Raw genomic sequence first — 20,605 nt, forward strand, 5'->3', positions numbered from 1 at the left:
ATGTCCTCGTTGTGTGAAAGGATGGAAAATGCCATAGAGGATGGCAAACCATTAGATTTTCGCTTTGTAATTCAGAAACATGCCCAATATTGCGAAATTCTTCTAAATATAAATGATATGATTAACCCTATGTCAGCAGTTTATTACCTGTTTCACTTGACAATAACAACAATATCCTTCTACATTGGCATACACGGAGAGGGATTGAAAATCGTAAAATTTGCATCCATGTATGTTGGAGTCGCCAGTAACATTGTTTTCGCTTCTTCAGTTCTCTTGACAACAGAGATACCAAAAGCCGTAAGTTTCTATTCTTTATGGCATACTTTTGGAATCTTAATGTTTATCTATATTTTCTTTAGAAATCTTCATGGTTTTTGTAATTTTTTCAATGTTTTTATTTTTATCATAATAATTAAACTTGATGAATTATATTATTGAAAATTTATTCGGAATGAATTTTTCCACAGTTTTGTAAGCAAACAATTCGCAGTATTTATCGTCCATTCAATGAAGAGTAAAAATAACTGTATTCTATTATTATTAATGTATTTTTTATAATATTTGCCATATAATTAAATTAAATTATTTTGAAAACCATTTTGTTTCTGACACTAACAGAGCGTTTTTAAACAAGAATTCAATGTGTTTGGTTACACTCACAATGGAGTTGTTAGATTGAGATGCAGCACTATAACTTCCAGATATATCTGGACAGGCCACTTCTGGAAAACTTTCTGGGGTTTTTCTTGATCCAGGTCAACTACAGCAGTTGGCTACCACACGTCGGGCACTTTTCCGTCTCTTCCTCATGTAAATTATACTGGAAAATTCTAAATTATTATAATAATTTCTGTTTTTATATAACAGACCATTCGGTTCTATCTCGGTGTACTTATCTAAATATAATTTCTTAATATTATGAATAAATTTACTTTTATTACCTAATGTTAATTTCGAAATTAAACTTCATGCAATTTATCTCTTAGCTGCAATAAAAATGTGTTGTCTGTAACAAGAATTAAGTACAGGTATGAATATCTTAACGACGAGGATACGTTTCGAGAAATATTTCATTAAGTACAATACTTAAGTGAATATAGATGTAGGCATCACACTACACGGAAACATGTCCTCGTTGTGTGAAAGGATGGAAAATGCCATAGAGGATGGCAAACCATTAGATTTTCGCTTTGTAATTCAGAAACATGCCCATATACATAGACAAACGCTACATAAGATATATGAAACACATTCGTAATATTAGATTTACAGTTGGGTTTTATGTAATATCGTTAGTAAATTGACCCATGATCTGCTTTCTTCGGTGTTACAAGTTTGCTTGGCTGGGCCCTATAAAACTTATTCTTTTACAATAACTCGGAATTAGAGTTATTGTCAATACCAGGACTAATGAAATAGTTGCGCATAATGACATTTGAGTGCATTAAGTCATTTCGAATAAATTTAGAGTAATTAAAACTTTACTTTAAACACGAAAAACAGTGTTGAATACTACAGAACGTGATCATTTAATTATGTCGTTTTAATGTTACCTGTGAAGCTTGATTCCATATGAAAATTGATTCTTGAGAAGATCATTGATAAAAATATGATGTTTATTAAAATTACGCGAAATTTTCTTAATTCATTTATGAATCAAAGAGAAAATTATTTCTATTTCTAGATGCATCGATTTCGTTTACAACTTGAATTACTTTTCTTTCGTCAGAAAAATGTCAATGATCAATTAATGGTAATTATCAATTATTCTATGTTATAATAATAATAGTGTCTGTGTTATTACGTTTCCTCATATAGGCTATATTTAATATAATATAATAACTGCAGGAGTGTTTTTATATCAATTACAGATAATTTCCTACAGAAAAAGACTAGGAAAATGTCCTCCGGGCATCACTGTGGGTGGAATATTTACAATAACTCGTAAAAGTATACCCAAGGTAAGAAGACCGTACTCATTTTTATATAATAAAATTCTTTATTGTATATGATATAAGTACAACTTTAATTTAAAATCTGTTTATGAAATGAAATTAATAACTTTTGTGGTATTTTTTCAGATTATTCAATCGATGCAGTCGTATTTTTCTAGTTTAATGGGCATTAAGAAGGGGAAGGATGTGTGCGACAATGTGTTAAAGCAATTTTCCATATGAAATTTAACACATCGCTGCTATCGATGCAGTTTTTTATAAAATACTAACTTCGATATACTAAATATTGAAATATTATCACAGGAATTTATTTGTTTCTTAGTTCTGTTTCAAGTAATTTAATTAATTAACTCGGCTTTATCTAGTGTATTGATAGACATAATAGGATTCAAACGTTTGCATACTGAACGTGAAGTTTCTTACTTTAAATAGTTGGAAACGTCGATTCACAACCAGCATCAAACTAATCTTCGTGTGGTACGACGATACACTTTTCCCATCTTAGATACTACTTCTGAAAGCAGTGATGTAAGCAACGTTTGCAACTGCCTTTTAATTTCTCCGGCGATCCAGTGTTTTGATTTGATGACTGAAAAACACCATGCATGTGTTGTTTGATCAGTGGAAGGAGGTAAAACTGGCAAGTTGCATCGTCCGATAAATTGGCGAGATGTGAAAGCATATTAGTGCCATTCCTGGCAAGAAACTCTGTACATGAGTGCAGGCATGGTGACATATACATTACATCTTTGTCCACTCTTCACCTATTGGGCAGTACGTTTTTTTTGTGAATCCCTCATCAGATATGGCTTGAAATTTTAATTTTGTTATCTTACTTAATTTTAATTAAGGTTATTCGGTTATTATTAATTTCGATAAAATTTATTTTGAGATTTTATGACTAATTTTTATCTGTATTTTTTGTAACTAATGATAATTATATTGAAATTTCATAATCGATGTAAAAAAATTAGAGAGGAGCTTTTCAAATTAATATTCAAAATGTTTTACTTTAATTGTTTTTTACTTCTTGGGAGAATTTATATAGCATAAATTTTTAGGTATATTAAACAGTATAGATTCTTCTGGGCTTCAAATTCATGAAGACGTTGTGTTCAGTATAGTGTCTTCAATACGATTAGTTCCAATGTCTTAAAGCAGTATGCACTGTAACATTTTGTGAGCATACGGTTTGTACGGAAAATTACTCAAATAACAAATGATGACAATTTTCTTACTAATTAACAATTGATAATAGAGAAGTGATTAAAATTAGCCATTTTATTTGCAATTTTGAAAGTTCATTGATCCATATTGCTTTGTGTAAACACAGTATTTGTGTTTTGTTTTCTTTAATTTGGTAAAACTCTCCTCTAAATATGTTACAGAAATTTAATTTTACTAAACATTTCGAGAATAAGCTCTGAGATTTAAAATTATTCACTTTTTCTGCTCCAAAATATCTTTTTAACCGATTTCATAGAACATATTGAAAATTCTAATACGACTTATGTTACGTTACAGTTTATAATACGTAGTAATAGTGAATAAAATGTTATCTGCATATACTTTCTTTAATAATATATTTACAGTATATTTTTAATAGGCTACTTGTACATCTACATTAATTTTGTACTAAATGCCAGCCAGTAAAATGTTGTATACATCAAATTTCACTAATTGTGTATAAATCCAATTGTACCTATTGTATTTTAGAATTCTTTTTATGATCTCGTTCAGTTCCTCACTTACTTGGAATATAACACGGTTATCTATTGTAATGCATTTTTGTTCATACTAATACAATACTAACATAAAAAGACGTGATTTTCATTTCTTCTATATATTATAACTCTTTTACAAAAAACGACAGTAAGTGCAAATTTTTCTTCATGTTACCTGTCTTTCTATACAAAAATTTACAAAAACACATTTCTTAAAAATAAAAGTTACGTTGTTTATAATCTGACATAGTCCATGCAAGAATAAATATGATTGCCAAGTTCGTTCATTCTTAAACTAGTTTTTGGTAGACTTGGCAATATGAATTAGAGTGATTTCTTGTTGAAAGATCCTCCAATTTATTTCAGCATTACCTAATTAGGATGGAGCTTATTTTTACAATTTGTAAATAGTAAATTTCTATTTCTGTTCTAATATATATAGAAAACATTCGTGCCAAAAATCTGCTCTATTGGTGAATATTTACTCGTAGCTCAATGTCATAGGTTCCAAATAGTAAGGACGAGCGTATGGCAATCACAATGTATCCATTTTAGTACAACAGTTTGTAAAACTGTAGTTGGTCATCTCAATAAATAAACTATTAAATTAATCACACATTAGTAACATGACATTCCCACAGAATTAATTTCTCTCATCACTGATGATCTTTGCTAACATGATCATTTTGTTAACATCATCAATTCTTGCTGCAAATGTTTTTCCGTTTCTGGCTGAGTCTGATTCAGTGACTCATACTGCTTACATCAGCAGCGATTGGCTCTTTAGCATGTATGGACAAGTCCAGGCACGTTTCTGAAGGACTCTTGGTATCATCAGACGCATTGACTATATAATCCAGAAACTGCTTAAGCAAATCACATAATACATTTTTGCTCATTTCGGCAAAGTTATCAAATAATAAATATGGCGGCAGCAGCAACTAGATCTAAAACTGTAGTGTACCTCTTTGGTTCAACAGTAACTGAATTAACTGCCGTTAATTCAGTTTCTGTTCCTTACGTCAAGCTCTTGGTTTGTTTTTACATCACCACCTTCAACTGAAACAAACTATCGGACAGTCATCAGCTGTTACAGTCGAAAAGCTGGCAATATTTTATGAAATGGCAAGGATCTCAATGATGGATCCAAGAAACTGCATAACTAAACTAGAACGAACATTTGAAGAATGCTAAAGAAAAACAATGGGGCGACAATCTGTAACACAACAAACAAATAGGCTAAATTTGTTAATAAACTAAATGAACTATTTGACATTTCTCATTTCTCAAGCCAAAGAGCTCAGAGCAGTGGAAATGATAAAAATTCCAGAGGATCATAAGTTATTGTTAGCTCAACGGGAGAAAGGACATAAAGGGTGTGTATACAAAATTAGCTGCGAAAGAGAAACAATCAGCGCAAAGAGAAACAGATGCTTAACAGAAAACACAGAATGGAAAACTTGAAGAGAAGTGGTAAAGAAATAGCAGAACTAATATTTTCAAGCAGCAGCACAGATACTGAAGAAGAAGATGCAAACTGTAAAGGAAAAAGAGTAACTAGTGAGGGAGCAATTAGAGGAAGATCATCCAGACAGCAAAGAAAGAGACACACTCTGCCTCTATCAAAATAAACCGATCAAGTTACATTGAAGATAGTACTATAATTTCAAATTTTGTGAATTGTGATGTTTAAAATTATTTCATTTTATTTTTTCAATGGGATTAATATGCAATGTGACTCATATGCTCACTGCATATAATATAGGCTTCACATTGCATATAAGATATATACATCTAATATATTTGTTACAGTCAAAACCCGTTTTTAGTTAAAACGCGTTTTAACTAGTTGAAACTAGTTTATACTGGACGTCTTTGTTAAAACCCGTTTTGTCTAGTTGAAACTAGTTTTAACTCAAATTCATTTTTGACTAGCACTGAATTCTAGTTATAACAAAGACATTCAGTATAAACTAGTTAAAACGCGTTATAACTAAAAACGGGTTTTGATTGTAACATATATACATTATAATATATATAAATATATAAATTAATATATATGTATATAAAATATATGTATAATATATATAAATTAATATATATATATATATATATATATGCATTAATTTGAGGAAAAGAAAAAAGTATATTTCTTGTCCTTATATATTAAACACAACTTTGTCAGTAGACCAACAGTGCACATTATTTCAGCACGCTGTTGCGGCTAATTTTCCTGGCTGCTGCTATCTTCATTCGTTTTTTTAAACGAGTGTCTCTCAGTTTTTATTGTATAAACACGAAATTGTATCATTTTCTTTAATGTACCCATAATTGTGATTCAATACTAACGTGTCTATAACAGTAAAATACCCCACCATAAACATTGTAACAGTTTTATTGCATCGCGACTGAGCACATATGTACAATACATACTATATTCGCGACTTCTCGCACTCAGCCGCTACTGGCGTTTGTATTTCGCCATGCTTCGGTATTTTATGGTATAAAATTAGTAAAAATATAGTACAAATGCATTTTATTAGAGAGTGTACGCGATGTTTTACCTTGGGTATACATTTACGAGTTATTTCAAATATTCCCGCTACTGTGATACTCGGAGGATATTCTTCTAGTCTTTTCCTGTAGGAAGTAATCTGTAATTGAAATACAAAAACATTTCAGCAATCACAAACTTATATAATGACAGAATAAACAATTTTACATTGTTATAAATTAGAGTAGGCCTAACTGATAATTACCACTAATTGATCATGAATAATTCTCTGGCCGAAAAGAAGAAATTCAAGTTGTGAACGGAATCGATGCATCTAAAATAGAAAGAAGGATTTTCGTTGAGGAAAAAATTGACAAACATATTTGATGTAATTTTAGTAAATACAATTTCGTTTCTGAAAAAACTAATCTGGTTTTGTATTGAAGTTTGTTTCTAATGACAAGAGCTTTTATTATGCAAAAACAGACTGGAAAAAGTTTTCGAACAGAGAAAAAATCTGATAAGGAAGTTTCTGTAACAATAATCAGATTATTTTATCTAAATTTGTTACTTGAAAAAATTACATACATCTATATTCATTACTTTTTCTGTTACATTGCTATGAAAGGGGTGCTGTTAAAGAATACAGCGTGGATTTTTCGAGAATAAAATATGTCTTTAATTCTGGCAAGAAAATCTAACAGAGAACATTACCCAACTGCGTGGTCGCGCTATTTCAGCAATAATCAACAGATGAAAGGAATATGGAAAATAAAGTGTGGAAACATTAAAGAAAAGTGGCCGACCTATATGAGCAAGCAACAATTAAGATCATGCTTTAAAATGCATCTATCTAGAAAATGGAAAACCCACAACAAAGACGTCCATGTTAAGTGAAAAATTTGTCATGCCAATCGCACGGTTTCTAAGCGATTAAAGAAATGGACTACCACTTTTGTAATGCCAAAACAAACCCATTCACAACGAAACGACACATGGAGAAACACAGAATTGGCAAGCTGTTACCAAAAATAGACTATAACTGATCGAAAAAAAATTTTTTTTTTCAGATAAGAGCAGACTTTGTTTTGTATGTAGGTTGATACAGTAATGGACAATTTGAATGTCATTTTTCGACAAGAATGTCTTTTGCATAAGCAGATATACCCGGTTGGTTTTAAGACATGATGTTGACTATCAGCAAAAAGCTGCATATTCTAAAAGAAGCTGTAAATGGCAAAGTGTACAATGAAATTTTGAGATTTTTCTGATATACGTTATGGAAAATCAATTTGAACACGAGAAAGTTGTTTTTCCGGGATGATGGTGAAAGTTTCTTCCTACGAAAAATGTAAAAAACAAAATTTGAAAACAAAAACCATTAAATGTTTACCTTATAAGTAGTAGTGGTTTCGGAAGCTTTGATCACAAAATTAATTTTCTAAATTACAAATTTGAATTAAATTAATTTTATTTTAACTTTAAAACAAAGTTTCTGTATTAATTATTAAATGTTTTTATAAATTTAAATTAAATTAATTTTTTAATTATAAATATAACACATACTGATCACAAATTTGAATTAAATTAATTTTCTAATTACAATAAGCAAAGTTTCTGTATTAATTATTAAATGCGTTTCTATAAATTAATTATTTTATAGAAGATATATGATTGGTCGGTTTTTGATATAAATTGAGTTTTAAGGAAAGTTAGAATTTATTTTTAATACCAAGATTAAAAATTGCAATCATGGAGAGATATGGTTTTATTATTACTTACGACGGTGATAGAAATTATTCTGTTTCTCCTCGTTTGTACAAGTCTATAGATACGTGTATTGCTGCGGTAAATAATTTTTTTTTCGATATTCCTGATAATCTCCCTATTGTTTTACGTTATTTTAAAGTTAACGACGAAATATGGAAAGGAGATGGAAAATTTGGTTTTATAATTGTTGACGAGAATGGAAGAATTTATGAAGTTAGTAATAAATTATATTATTCGTTCGAGGAATGTTCAGAAGTTATGAAAGAAATTTATATAGAAAGGAACAAAAAGAATATATTAATATTTAGGGAGATAATTTGTGGATCAAAGCATTATAAATTTACTAAAGCTTATAAGTTTGATTAATATGTATTTCAAACATCCTAGTAACTGTATAATCGTTGGACCTTCGCAATGCGGAAAGACAACATTAGTGAGAAAAATTATTCGTAACAAAATTTATGAAAAGACATTAAAAAAGGTTCTATGGTGTTATTCCGTATATTTACCGTTTTTTCACGAGGAAAAAGATGTTACATTCATGTATGGCTTACCTGAATCCGTGCAAGGATGGGATTTAATAATAATTGATGATTTGATGCATGAACTCAGTTCAAAAACTGCATTTTTGTTTACAACAGAGTCTCATCATTATAATGTAAGCGTGATCGTGATAATGCAAAATTTGTTTCCAAAAAATAGAATTATGAGAGATATAACTTTAAACACGCATTATTTGATATTATTTAAAAATAATCGCGATGAAAGTCAAGTAAGTTGTTTGGGACGGCAAGCTTTTGCTGGTAAATGTGATTTTTTTATGGATGCATATAAAAAAGCGACAGAAAAGGAATTCGGTTATTTGTTATTAGATTTTCATCCTAAAACGAATAAGAAATTTTCTGTGAGAGATTCGTGTTTTCCTGACGAACAAGGTATTTTTTGGATATACTTACCAATAAAATGAAGAACGTAAAGAAAAATTATCATATGTTAGCACTTTTGTCTAAGACTACTCCTTCTCAACGAAAAGCAATATTGAAAGAAGCTACTCCGGATCAAATTAAAGTTTTGTGTGAAATATGCGATAATTTGCGGAGAGGAAATATACCTGCCGATGTTCGTAAATTACAAAAATATAAAAAAATTATCAGGAAATTAAGTGAAAAAAATGTTCCTTTAAATACTAAGAAAAAAATTTTAGTTAATCAATCTGGTGGATTCCTTCCTCTTCTACTGGCTCCGTTATTGTCTATGGCAGGTGGACTAATTGGTAAAGTAATAGGAAAAAGAATCTAATGGCGAAACAAATGGCTCTTGTCCCTCCTGAATTGTTGTCAGCATATCGAAAACCTGAAATAAGAATTGGTAATAATATCGAAGAATTACTTGAGACTGGTGATTTATCTGATGATAGTAAAGTCAAATTATTAAGTCAATTGATTTCGAGATATCAGAGAACAGTTCATGCGCCAAAAGAACCTGTTAGAGTATCTGTTGTATCCGACAAAATCGAAGAAACGGAATCTCAACCCGAAGAAAAAGCTGTCGATGATGCATTTATTAAACAAATAATTTTATCTGTACCACAATTATATCAAAAATATATACCACATTTAATTGATAAGTTGAATCAAAGTCATTACGGATGGAATTCTAAAGGTGAATTAACAACCGATGGGAAACCTATTTTTGGAAGTCATATAGTAGACTTAATTTCGTATGTAATGAGAAATAGAAAAACCGCATTAGTTCCTGTTGGTTTTAACGAATTTTGGGACGGTTTAAAGAAAATAAACATTCCTAAAGAGTGGATTGGAAACAAAAGTTTGACAACATTAGCTGAAAAAACACAGTATCAACCAGCATCAGTCGAGACTCCCGAAGAAATTTTCTCTCCAAGACTATTTCACCAGTGGAAAAAATCTAAGAGGAAGAGGAAGAATAATTCCGAATGGAAAAACTTTTGAAATCGATATACTATAATCCTAAATCTCCAGCATCTTTTGGTGGTGTAAGTAAATTAGTTAAAGAATCTAATTTACCACAATCTGTTGTTAAAAAATGGCTATCTTCTCAACTGACTTATACACTTCATAAACCTGTAAGAATTAAATATTCGCGAAGAAAAACTAAAAGTTTTTATCCTAATGACTTATGGCAAGCCGATTTAATTGTATTAAAACAATTTTCTAGATTTAATAATGGAGTAAAATACTTACTAACTGTAATCGATGTATTTACTAAGTATTGCTATGTAGAACCAATAAAAGATAAAAAACCTCAGTCAGTTTTTAAAGCTTTCAAAATCATTTTTAGAAAAAACATTCCAAAAAATTTACAAACTGATAAAGGAAAAGAATTTTATAATAGATTAGTAAAAAATCTTTTTAAAAAATTTAAAATTAATCATTATTCTACTCATTCTGATACAAAAGCAGCTGTTGTCGAAAGATTAAATAAAACTCTGCGGAATAAAATATATAGATTATTTACGTATCGTAAGTCTTTTAAATATATCGATAAATTATCTGATATTGTAAAAAGTTACAATAATAGTTTTCATAGAAGTATCGGTATGTCTCTGTCAGAAGTTACCCCTCTACATCATAGCATGATTTTCGAAAAGTTGTATGGTATAAAAGGAGGGAATACATTTAAATTTAATATTGGTGATCTTGTTCGAATCTCGAAAATACGTAAAACATTTAGTCGAGGATATCTACCAGGTTGGACAAAAGAAATATTTGTTATTCACGATCGTTTTTCATCTCATCCTCCGACGTACATATTGAAAGATTTAAATAATGAAATTTTAGAAGGAAAATTTTATACAGAAGAATTACAGAAGGTAACAAAATGATGCAGTCTGACTTTTTTGTAACTCTGATAAGCAATGCTAGCATGGATTTATTTCCTGAAAATAAGCAGTCTAATTTCACTGTGAAAATGAGTCCGGCTATTGATTTACATGGAAAATGGGTAGTCGGTCTGAGCGAAGTTATTATTCCTAGAAACTGGTTTAACATATCTAATCATAACAATGATTATACTATTACTAAGCATAAAATTAGAAGAGAAAAAATAGAAGATAAAACATATACGATTCCACTAACTACAGCTAAAGAAAATGAAGGAAAGACGCTTTTCGATTGGATAAACAATAATATAGTTTCCTTAACTGGCTCTAACTCGGTAGAATTCGTTTTAGACAAGGATTATAAAGATGTAAAAATAAATGTGAAAGAGGGATTCGAGTTGCATGTTACAAAAGACAGTGCTCACAAATTACTTTATTTATTAAATTTTCCACTGAAAGAAATTATATTTAAACAAGACACTTCAAATTTAATATTGCGGACTGGGTCTAAGGAATATCTATCAAATCCTGTATTTTACAAGGATCAATTTATAATTTTAATAGAAAGAAATAAAAAAGTTGTTGAAGAAATCGATGTAGAAGAAAAAATTTTTATTCCTATTGGATTATATTCATCAGCTGAAAAATTTCTCGGAATTTTTAAATATATTAAATTAGGATTACTGCCTAATAACAAAATCATTTTAAAAGTTCCTAAAAATATAACGATTGAATTTGGAAACGAATTAAAGGATTTATTAGGATTTAAAACACAGAAATTTTCAGCAGGCGAATATGTAAGTGAATATCCACTTGAATTGTCTGCAGGAATTTCAGAAATTTTTATTTATTCAAATATTGTTGCTTCTCATCATGTGGGGGATATAACAGCTCCTCTTCTAAGAGTTATACCAGTTATGGGAGAAAAGACCGATCAAATAGTTAAAGTTTATCCCTCACCTTTATATTTTCCTTTGAAGAAAAATTATATTGATACTATTGAAATCGAGTTGAGAACTGCCGGTGGAAAAGAAATTGTCTTTTTTGGAGGAAAAACATTATTAGTTCTATCTTTTAAGCAGTTATAAATAGTGCTTAGTCTTATTTGTTAATATTAGTTCATGTTTGAAAGTACAAAATGAAGCTCGATCCTAAAGATTGTATAAATTATTACTGTAATCAAGCGGGAGGAACGATATACAGACCTGAGTTACGATTTCCTCTCACACGACAATTAGGAACAGGGAATTATTTTGCGGGACAGCAAATACAACGAGGATATGGATTTTTTGGAGATTTATTTCGTAAATCAATTCCTATTCTTAGTAAAGTAGGAAAATATCTAGGACGAAAAGCATTAAACTTTGCATCAAATGTTGGATCGGATGTAATTAGCGGGAAATCATTTAAAGAATCTACAAAATCACATTTAAAAGATATTGGTTCCGAAATAAAAGATGATGTAATTAAAAAAGTACAAGGTGGATCTGGTATAAAAAGAAAACGAATGAAAAGATTAATTCAGTCGCAGAATAAAAGGCGAAAACTAAAAGATATATTTACTGAGTGAGAAAATGGATCCACACTCTTGTCCATGCACCAAAAGTGAGTTGGATTTATTCAGTACAGTTTCAACTCAATTAGCTATTGACAATACATCAGAAGTTATAGTACATCCTGTCGCAACAATTTCGGATAGTCGAGCACCAATTGAATTTTATGTATCCGGTTCTGGTGAAAATTATATCGATCTACATTCAATTTATCTACATGTTCAAGCAAAAATTGTAAAGAAAAATGGAACAGATACTGCTGTAGATGAAAAAGTTGCTCCTGTCAATTATTTTTTAAATAGTTTGTTCTCTCAATGCAGTGTTTTTCTAAACGACAAACAAGTAATTTCACAGGTTAATTATCCCTACAGAGCAATTTTGGAGGCCTTATTATTTTACTCAAAAGAAGCACAAGAAACCTTTTTAACGAGTGCATTATTTTTTAAAGATACTGCACAACATATGGATTCCATAGAAAATAATGAAGGAATGGCTAAAAGATTTAATATTGGTAAACAAAGTAGACTAATAGATTTAGTCGGACGACTTCATATTGATTTATCACATCAACCTAAACTGTTAATTAATAATGTTGATTTACGAATTAAATTAGAAAGATCAAAAGATAATTTTGCTTTAATGGCAAATAATGATAATTATAAAGTCATTATTAAAAATGCATCTCTAAAAATTAATAAAGTAGATGTTAGTTCATCAGTTCAAATTGGAATAGAAAAAGCATTGCAAACAGGTATTATAAAAATGCCATTCCGCAGAACAGATATTAAAGTTTTTACTTTAAGTAGTGGAATTCAGTCTACAAATATATCAAATGCTGTTATCGGTCAGTTACCTTATAGAATTACAATTGGTTTAGTTTCAAATTCGGCATTTAATGGAAATGTAAAATACAATCCTTTTAATTTTAAAAATTACAATTTAAATTATATATGTTTATTAAAAGACAATCAAATGATTCCCCCAAAACCATATACTCCTGATTATACAAATAAAATATATGCAAGAAATTTTATATCATTATTTGAAGATATAGGATGCATTAACCATCATAAATTTACAAATATATCTTACGACGATTATAAAGATGGCTATACTTTATATTGTTTCGATCTTACTCCCGATCATTCTGCATCAGAATCGCATATAAGTGTTAATCAACAAGGAAATATCTCAATTGAATTAAAATTTTCAACTGCAATATTAGAAACTGTGAATGTTATTTGTTTGCTGGAATATAATAATACTCTAGAAATTGATCACTCAAGAACTGTGTTTGTGGACTATTAATGAATACCATTACTTTATGGAGACTGGCTTCAAGTGATTCGAAAATAAAAAGGACTTTCGGAGGTGTTTTTGCATCTGATGACTTACCCATTTGCATTGCTAATCGTAAATCGTTTATAATTAATTTAGATGAAAAAAATAAGCCTGGGAGTCATTGGGTATCTGTGTTCTTTACCGAAAAAACTTGTTTTTACTATGATAGCTATGGAATGAAACCGACAAAAACGAAAATTATAAAATTTATAAAACAAAATTCTAAAAATTGTTGCTGGAATAATATAGTTCATCAGAGTTTATATTCAACAACTTGCGGATATTTCTGTTTGTATTTTCTATATAAAATGAATAGAAATCAATGTTTAAAAGAATTAAGTACAACTGACAAATTTTATAACGATGAATTTGTAAAGAAATTTGTTAAAAATCATTTTTACTTAGCACATCCGAGTGCAATAATGTATAATCAATGTTGTACTTCAATGAAAAATAATAAAATTATTTAAATATAAATTTTTGTAAATTATTTAATATAGATATATACAAAAAATATACTTATAACTCATCTTGGTAGAAGTCATTTAAAATTATTTAAATTATAAATTTTTGTAAATTATTTAATATAGATATTTACAAAAAATATACTTACAACTCATTTTGGTAGTGTCATAAAAATAATAAAATTATTTAAATATAAATTTTTGTAAATTATTTAATATAGATATATACAAAAAATATACTTACAACTCATCTTGGTAGAAGTTATTAAGTGCTGATTCTAGTGGCTGTATTTATACTTAAATTCAACAGAGAATATGCACAAAAATATACTTAGAACTCATCTTGGTAGAAGTTATTAAGTGCTGATTCTAGTGCTGTATTTATACTTAAATTCAACAGGGTGTGTTATTTTGAAGTACATTCTTAAAATATTAATAGACACAATGTGTTTTCGATTCACTTTTTTAGATATCCTATTATTCTAAAATTATTAATTGGTTTCCTGTTATGTACAGTTAAAGAATATTAATAGACATCATGTTATTCTGAAATTATTAATTGCTATCCTGTTTTCGATATACTTTTTTAGATTTCCTGTTATGTACAGTTGAAGAATATTAATAGACATCATCTTATTCTAAAATTATTAATTGGTATCCTGTTCCTATTATTAATAACCCATTTGTTATTCCAAAATTATTAATGAATATCCTGTTGTTAAAAAATACTGTCTAAAAATATTAATTCACATCCGTGTTATCTGTTATTTTTGTGTCTAGCGATAGTATAAATACTGTGTGTAAGAGACTAGCTCAATACACGGTCAGGATACCAGCTTAATACATCGCTGAGAACTTATACATCTAAGAAAAATGTCTTCAGAAGGTAAGTATTTTATTTTAGATTTTAAATATTTTTACTTAAAATAATTCAATAAATATAATGTTAATTTTAGAATGTGATTATGATTTTAACACGAAACAGAATGTTGGTAAAAAAAGAGGACCCAAACCTAAAAATATAGAAGATCAGGAGTTTAAAAAGGAAAAGTTTGCCTTTGACCAAAAGTTTGGGTTAGATCTAACTCTAGATAAAGGTAAATCTTCAAAAATTACCCAGTTTAACATCAGAATATGTGAAAATCAATTCATGGAGGTGGTAGAATTCCATTCTAACACATATGTTTCGTTGACAAAAATGAAAGGGGACTATCCACCTAACAAATATAGTATTAATATTAACGACTTTAAATTTTATAAAAAAGCCTTTGATGCAATGAACGAACATTTAGAGAATTGTGTAAATGTATAAAATATGTCTTTTATATTAAGGAAAAAAGCTTTTAGAGGTTATGCTAAAACTTATCGTGCTCTTATTTTAGAAAATTCTGATCCATCTGTCTTTTTTGAAAAAATAACATCTAGTATTTATAATATTTTAGCTAATGATAATTTTGTTTGTAGAAGAAAATTTTTAATAAATTTAAGAACTAAATTTTTAAAATATAAAGAAGACGATATTATAGAGTATCAAGATGTTTATTTTTCTAGCCGTGTTGAGCATATTTTATCCTCGTATATGATTAATGAAAAATTAATGAATGCATTTTATACAATTTTAAACCATATTGATGAGTTTATAAAATATGGATCGGGGTGGATACTGAAAGAAATTATATTTATAGATGTTCATATAGGAATATACAAAAATGAAATTGAAGGATGTGGTAATATTATTCTTCCAAAACATATAGTTAATAAACATTGTGTGTTAAATATAAAATGTTCAGACAACCAATGTTTTTTATATTGTATAATTGCTAATATGTATCCAACAGTTAATACCAACAAAAATTCTATATATTTGTATAGGAAATATTTAAAATATTTAAATATAAATAGTTTAAAATTTTCCTGTAAATGTTAAAAATATTCCGATATTTGAAAAAAATAATTGTTTAAATATTAATGTATATGGATACGAAAACAAACTAATTTATCCGATTTATATAAGCAAATTTTATTTTGAAAAAGAAATAGATTTGTTATTATATAAATCTCATTATTTTTTAATTAGAAATTTTAATAGACTAATGTCAGACAAATTTTCATCAAGAAAATTTTGCAAAAGATGTTTAAATGGTTTTAAAAGAGAATGTACTTTAAATGACCATCTCAAATTTTGTTCTAATCATAAATATCAAAAAGTATCCATCCCGAAAGGAAAAGAAGCAATCACCAAATTTCATTCTCATGAAAAATCATTATTTCACCCAATCTGCATATTTGCAGATTTTGAATCAATTTTGGAAAAGGTTTCTTCTAATGAAATAAATCCTAAAGAAAGTTTTACTAAAATCGTTGAAATTCATAAACCTATATGTTATTCGATTATAATTATTGAAAACGAGGATAAAATAATATATGCTAATTTTTATTGTGGTGATAATGCTGTTAATAATTTTTTAATTGATATTTAAAACCAGTTGAATAATTTGTTAAGTAAAATAAGTCATAATGTTGAAATTAATTTAAATACTGTTACTAATAATTCAAGGTATTTATGTCATATTTGTAATGAAAAATTTGATGATGATGATATTTATGTAATGGACCACGATCACCAAACAGGATTTTTTAGAGGGTGGGCTCATAATAAATGCAATTTAAATTATAGACTAAAAACGTTTATCCCAATTATATTGCACAATTTTTCAGGTTATGATTCGCATTTAATTTTTAAAAATATACCTTCTAAATTATTTTCAAAAATTAGAATTATTCCAATAAATTCAGAAAAATTTACAACATTTTCATTAGATTATTTTAAATTTATTGACAGTTATCAGTTTTTAAATTCTTCTCTCTCTGTTTTAACCGATAATTTAAAAAATGCAAATTATAATTTTCCAATTTTTAATCATTTTTTTCGTCATTACAAATATAGAGAATTATTAAAAAGAAAAAAAATTTTTCCATATTCCTATTTTAAAAACAAAGAAATATTAGATGAAATACAGCTACCCCCCAAAAAATGTTTTTATAATGAATTATCAGGAGAAAATATTACAGATGATGATTATAATCATGCTCAATTAGTTTGGAAAAAATTTCGTTGTGAAACTTTCAAGGACTATTTAAAATTATATCAATATGTCGATACCATATTATTAGCAGATATATTCCAAAATTTTAGAAAATTAAGTTTAACATATTATAATTTAGATCTCGTATATTTTATAACAACACCTGATTTAACATGGAATTGTGATTTAAAAATGACAAAAATTGAATTAGAACTATTTAATGATTTTAATATGTATTTATTTATTGAAAGTGGAATGAGGGGGGGAGTAAGTTTAGCAGGGAAAAGATTTGTGCAGGCTAATAATTCATTAATACCCGAAACATATGATAAAAATCAACCTCATAATTATATTCTGTCAATAGATGCAAATAATCTTTATGGGTTTGTAATGAGTGCATACTTACCTGTAAATAATTTTAGATGGTTGCACAAAGATGAAATAGATGCTTTAGACATAGCTAATATATCTGATAAAAATAGCATAGGATATATCTTAGAAGTTGATTTAAAATATCCCGAATATATTCATGACCGACACGATAATTTTTCGCTAGCTGTTGGACACACAGCTATTCCGTATGATTTATTATCTAATTATCAAAAAACAGTATTAAATAAATTAAATTTAAAATATACTAATACTAAAAAATTAATTCCTACTCTTTTTGATAAAAAAAACTATGTGGTTTATTATAGAAATTTAAAATTCTATCTAGAAGAGGGGTTGATAGTAACTAAAATTCATAGAGTATTGGCATTTTATCAAAGTGCGTGGCTTAAAAAATATATATATTTTAATAATAAATAAAGACAAGAATCAACTAATAATTTTGACAAATCATTTTTTAAATTAATGAATAATAGTTTTTTTGGCAAATTATGTCAAAATGTGAGAAAGCGTATTAACTTAAAAGCAGCTACAACATTAAATCAATATCGCCGATATCTATCTATACCATCTGTAGAACAATTTCAAATTATAAATGATAATCTTACAATTTTTAAAATGAAGAAACCTAATTTATGCTTAGACAAACCTATTTATATAGGTTTTTGTGTATTAGAATTAAGCAAATTACATATGTATGAAACATTTTATAAAGTTTTTAAAAACAGATATGGTGAAAACGTACATTTATCATATACTGACACAGATTCATTAACATTTCAAATTTATACAAATGATATTTATGAGGATTTTAAAACGTTCCCCGATATTTTTGATTTTAGTAACTATCCTAAAACCCACAAATTATATAATGAAATAAACAAAAATAAATTAGGATATTTTAAAGATGAGACATTGTCAAAACCGATAATTGAGTTTTGTTCTTTAAAACCAAAAATGTATTCTTATATTTTTGATAAACAAAATAAAAAAACCGCTAAAGGTATTAAAAAATCTGTTATAAAAACATTTAATCACGATAAATATAAAGAAGTTTTATTCAACACAGAGCTATTAAGACATCAGCAATATGGAATTAAAAGCAAAAATCATGTAGTAACAACGTACCTGCAGAACAAAATTTCGCTTTTCTCCATTTTATGATAAAAAATTCATTCTAGATAATGGAATAGATGTGGTATCATTCGGTCATTACAGCTTCTACTCTTAATTCTTACAGATTTTCTGATATCATCATCATCATCATCTTCGCAATACAGATTTTTAATAGTAAGCAAACGAAAACATACTTATGTAATATGTAGTGTTTGTAATAAAACTTATCTGTGTTTAAAGCAGCATCATTAAAACTGTCTAAGAATAAAACATATGAATGTAAATTTTTTTGTAATAAATGATAATAATAACATTACCAATATATGACAAATATTTTACAAGATGTGAGTGTATGAAATGTAATAAATAATTTTGTATCTGCTAATATATGTACTCAATTTAAATAATGTTATCCATTTACATATGTATTCAATTTGAATAATAATGTATTCTATTGTGATATCCATATAATAAAATGTTATTAATATGAATAATGTATCGTATTATGTAATTAATTAAATAAATATTTCCTAACAAAAAACAATTTTGTTTTTTTATAGACAATACTCAACTGCTAATTGATTGGGGGGATTCTTCATTTTTGCCATTAGAAGAAAATAATATTTGTCATTTAAGAAATTATATTGACTGGGATATCATCAGTCAACGAAACGATTTATCTCTCACATTCATTTCTGAATTCGCTGATAAGTTAAATTGGGAAATCCTATGGAAAAACTATATATTCTCTACTTCATTTATTGAAAAACATATTAAATATGCAAAATGGGATTTAATTTGCGAATATCAGGTGTTAGACGAATCATTCTTAACCAGCTTTTCACAATATCTTGATTGGAATAAAGTTGCTGAATTTCAAATTCTTTCAGATAATTTTATTAGGCGATACATACATAAGTTTGATATAAAAAAAATTTTAAAATACCAACGATTAAAAACTATGACTTTACGCTTATTAAAAGATTATCTAAACTGGAATTATGTTTCTCGTTACCAAATACTTGACCAGCAATTTATTGACGACTTCCAAAATGAACTTTCTTGGTGTTACATCTTAAAATATCAAAAAATAGACCGGGAATATATTGTCAACAATCACCAAAATTTATTACTCCACTTACTTGCAGAAATGTGTCATGTTTTAGATAAAGTGAACGAAAAAACTGGAAAAGCTTAAATAAAATTTTTAAAAAATTCAAAAATTGTTTTGGTGTTATATTATTTCATACAATTGTCATGTTTTAATTTTCTCAGATATTAAAACATTTAATAATTAATATAGAAACTTTGCATTAGTGTTAAAATAAAATTAATTTAATTCAAATTTGTAAAAGCATTTAATAATTAATACAGAAACTTTGCATTATTGTTAAAATAAAATTAATTTTGTGATCAAAGCTTCCCAAACCACTACTACTCTTATATGATATGTAAAAAGCTGCTTTGTTGCAGAGTTGGAAGGAAACAAACAACGGATGCATTCAGCACACTGAACAATCCCGAAGCTGTTGAATATTTTCCTGCTAAATGCTGTTTACGATAGGGCTGTTCGGAATATGTTTGGTGTTTTGATGTCACATTCAGTATCCTTTCATTTCACACGCTTTTCAAATGATTAATGATGGCTGCTTCAATGCAACAGAACACTAACTTCTTGTTTCAACTCATATGTTACTCATCGTTCTGCAGATCCACATTGAGCTACCGATTAAAACACCTTTGCTCAGTTATAACTGCAGAGTAAGCTAAATGCAAACAATGATCTACGCGTAAAATCAACACAAAATTATCAAAGTTCATCCAAAGCATCGAAGTCGTGGAAAAGCGT

General features: G+C 28.0%; 1 protein-coding gene across 1 annotated transcript in view; it reads left to right on the plus strand.

The window, feature by feature from the left end:
* LOC136980753 (uncharacterized) overlaps positions 1-20,605 on the plus strand; it is a 108,185-nt gene continuing 87,580 nt past the window's right edge. The window contains exons 1-3 of the mRNA XM_067276946.1: positions 1-300; positions 1,688-1,756; positions 1,875-1,964. Of these exons, the coding sequence (XP_067133047.1) occupies positions 1-300; positions 1,688-1,756; positions 1,875-1,964 (459 nt within the window). The remainder of the gene's footprint in view (positions 301-1,687; positions 1,757-1,874; positions 1,965-20,605) is intronic.

The sequence above is a fragment of the Centruroides vittatus genome, unplaced genomic scaffold, assembly GCF_030686945.1.
Source record: "Centruroides vittatus isolate TY-2023 unplaced genomic scaffold, ASM3068694v2 contig_723, whole genome shotgun sequence".
Taxonomy (NCBI): Eukaryota; Metazoa; Arthropoda; class Arachnida; order Scorpiones; family Buthidae; genus Centruroides; species Centruroides vittatus.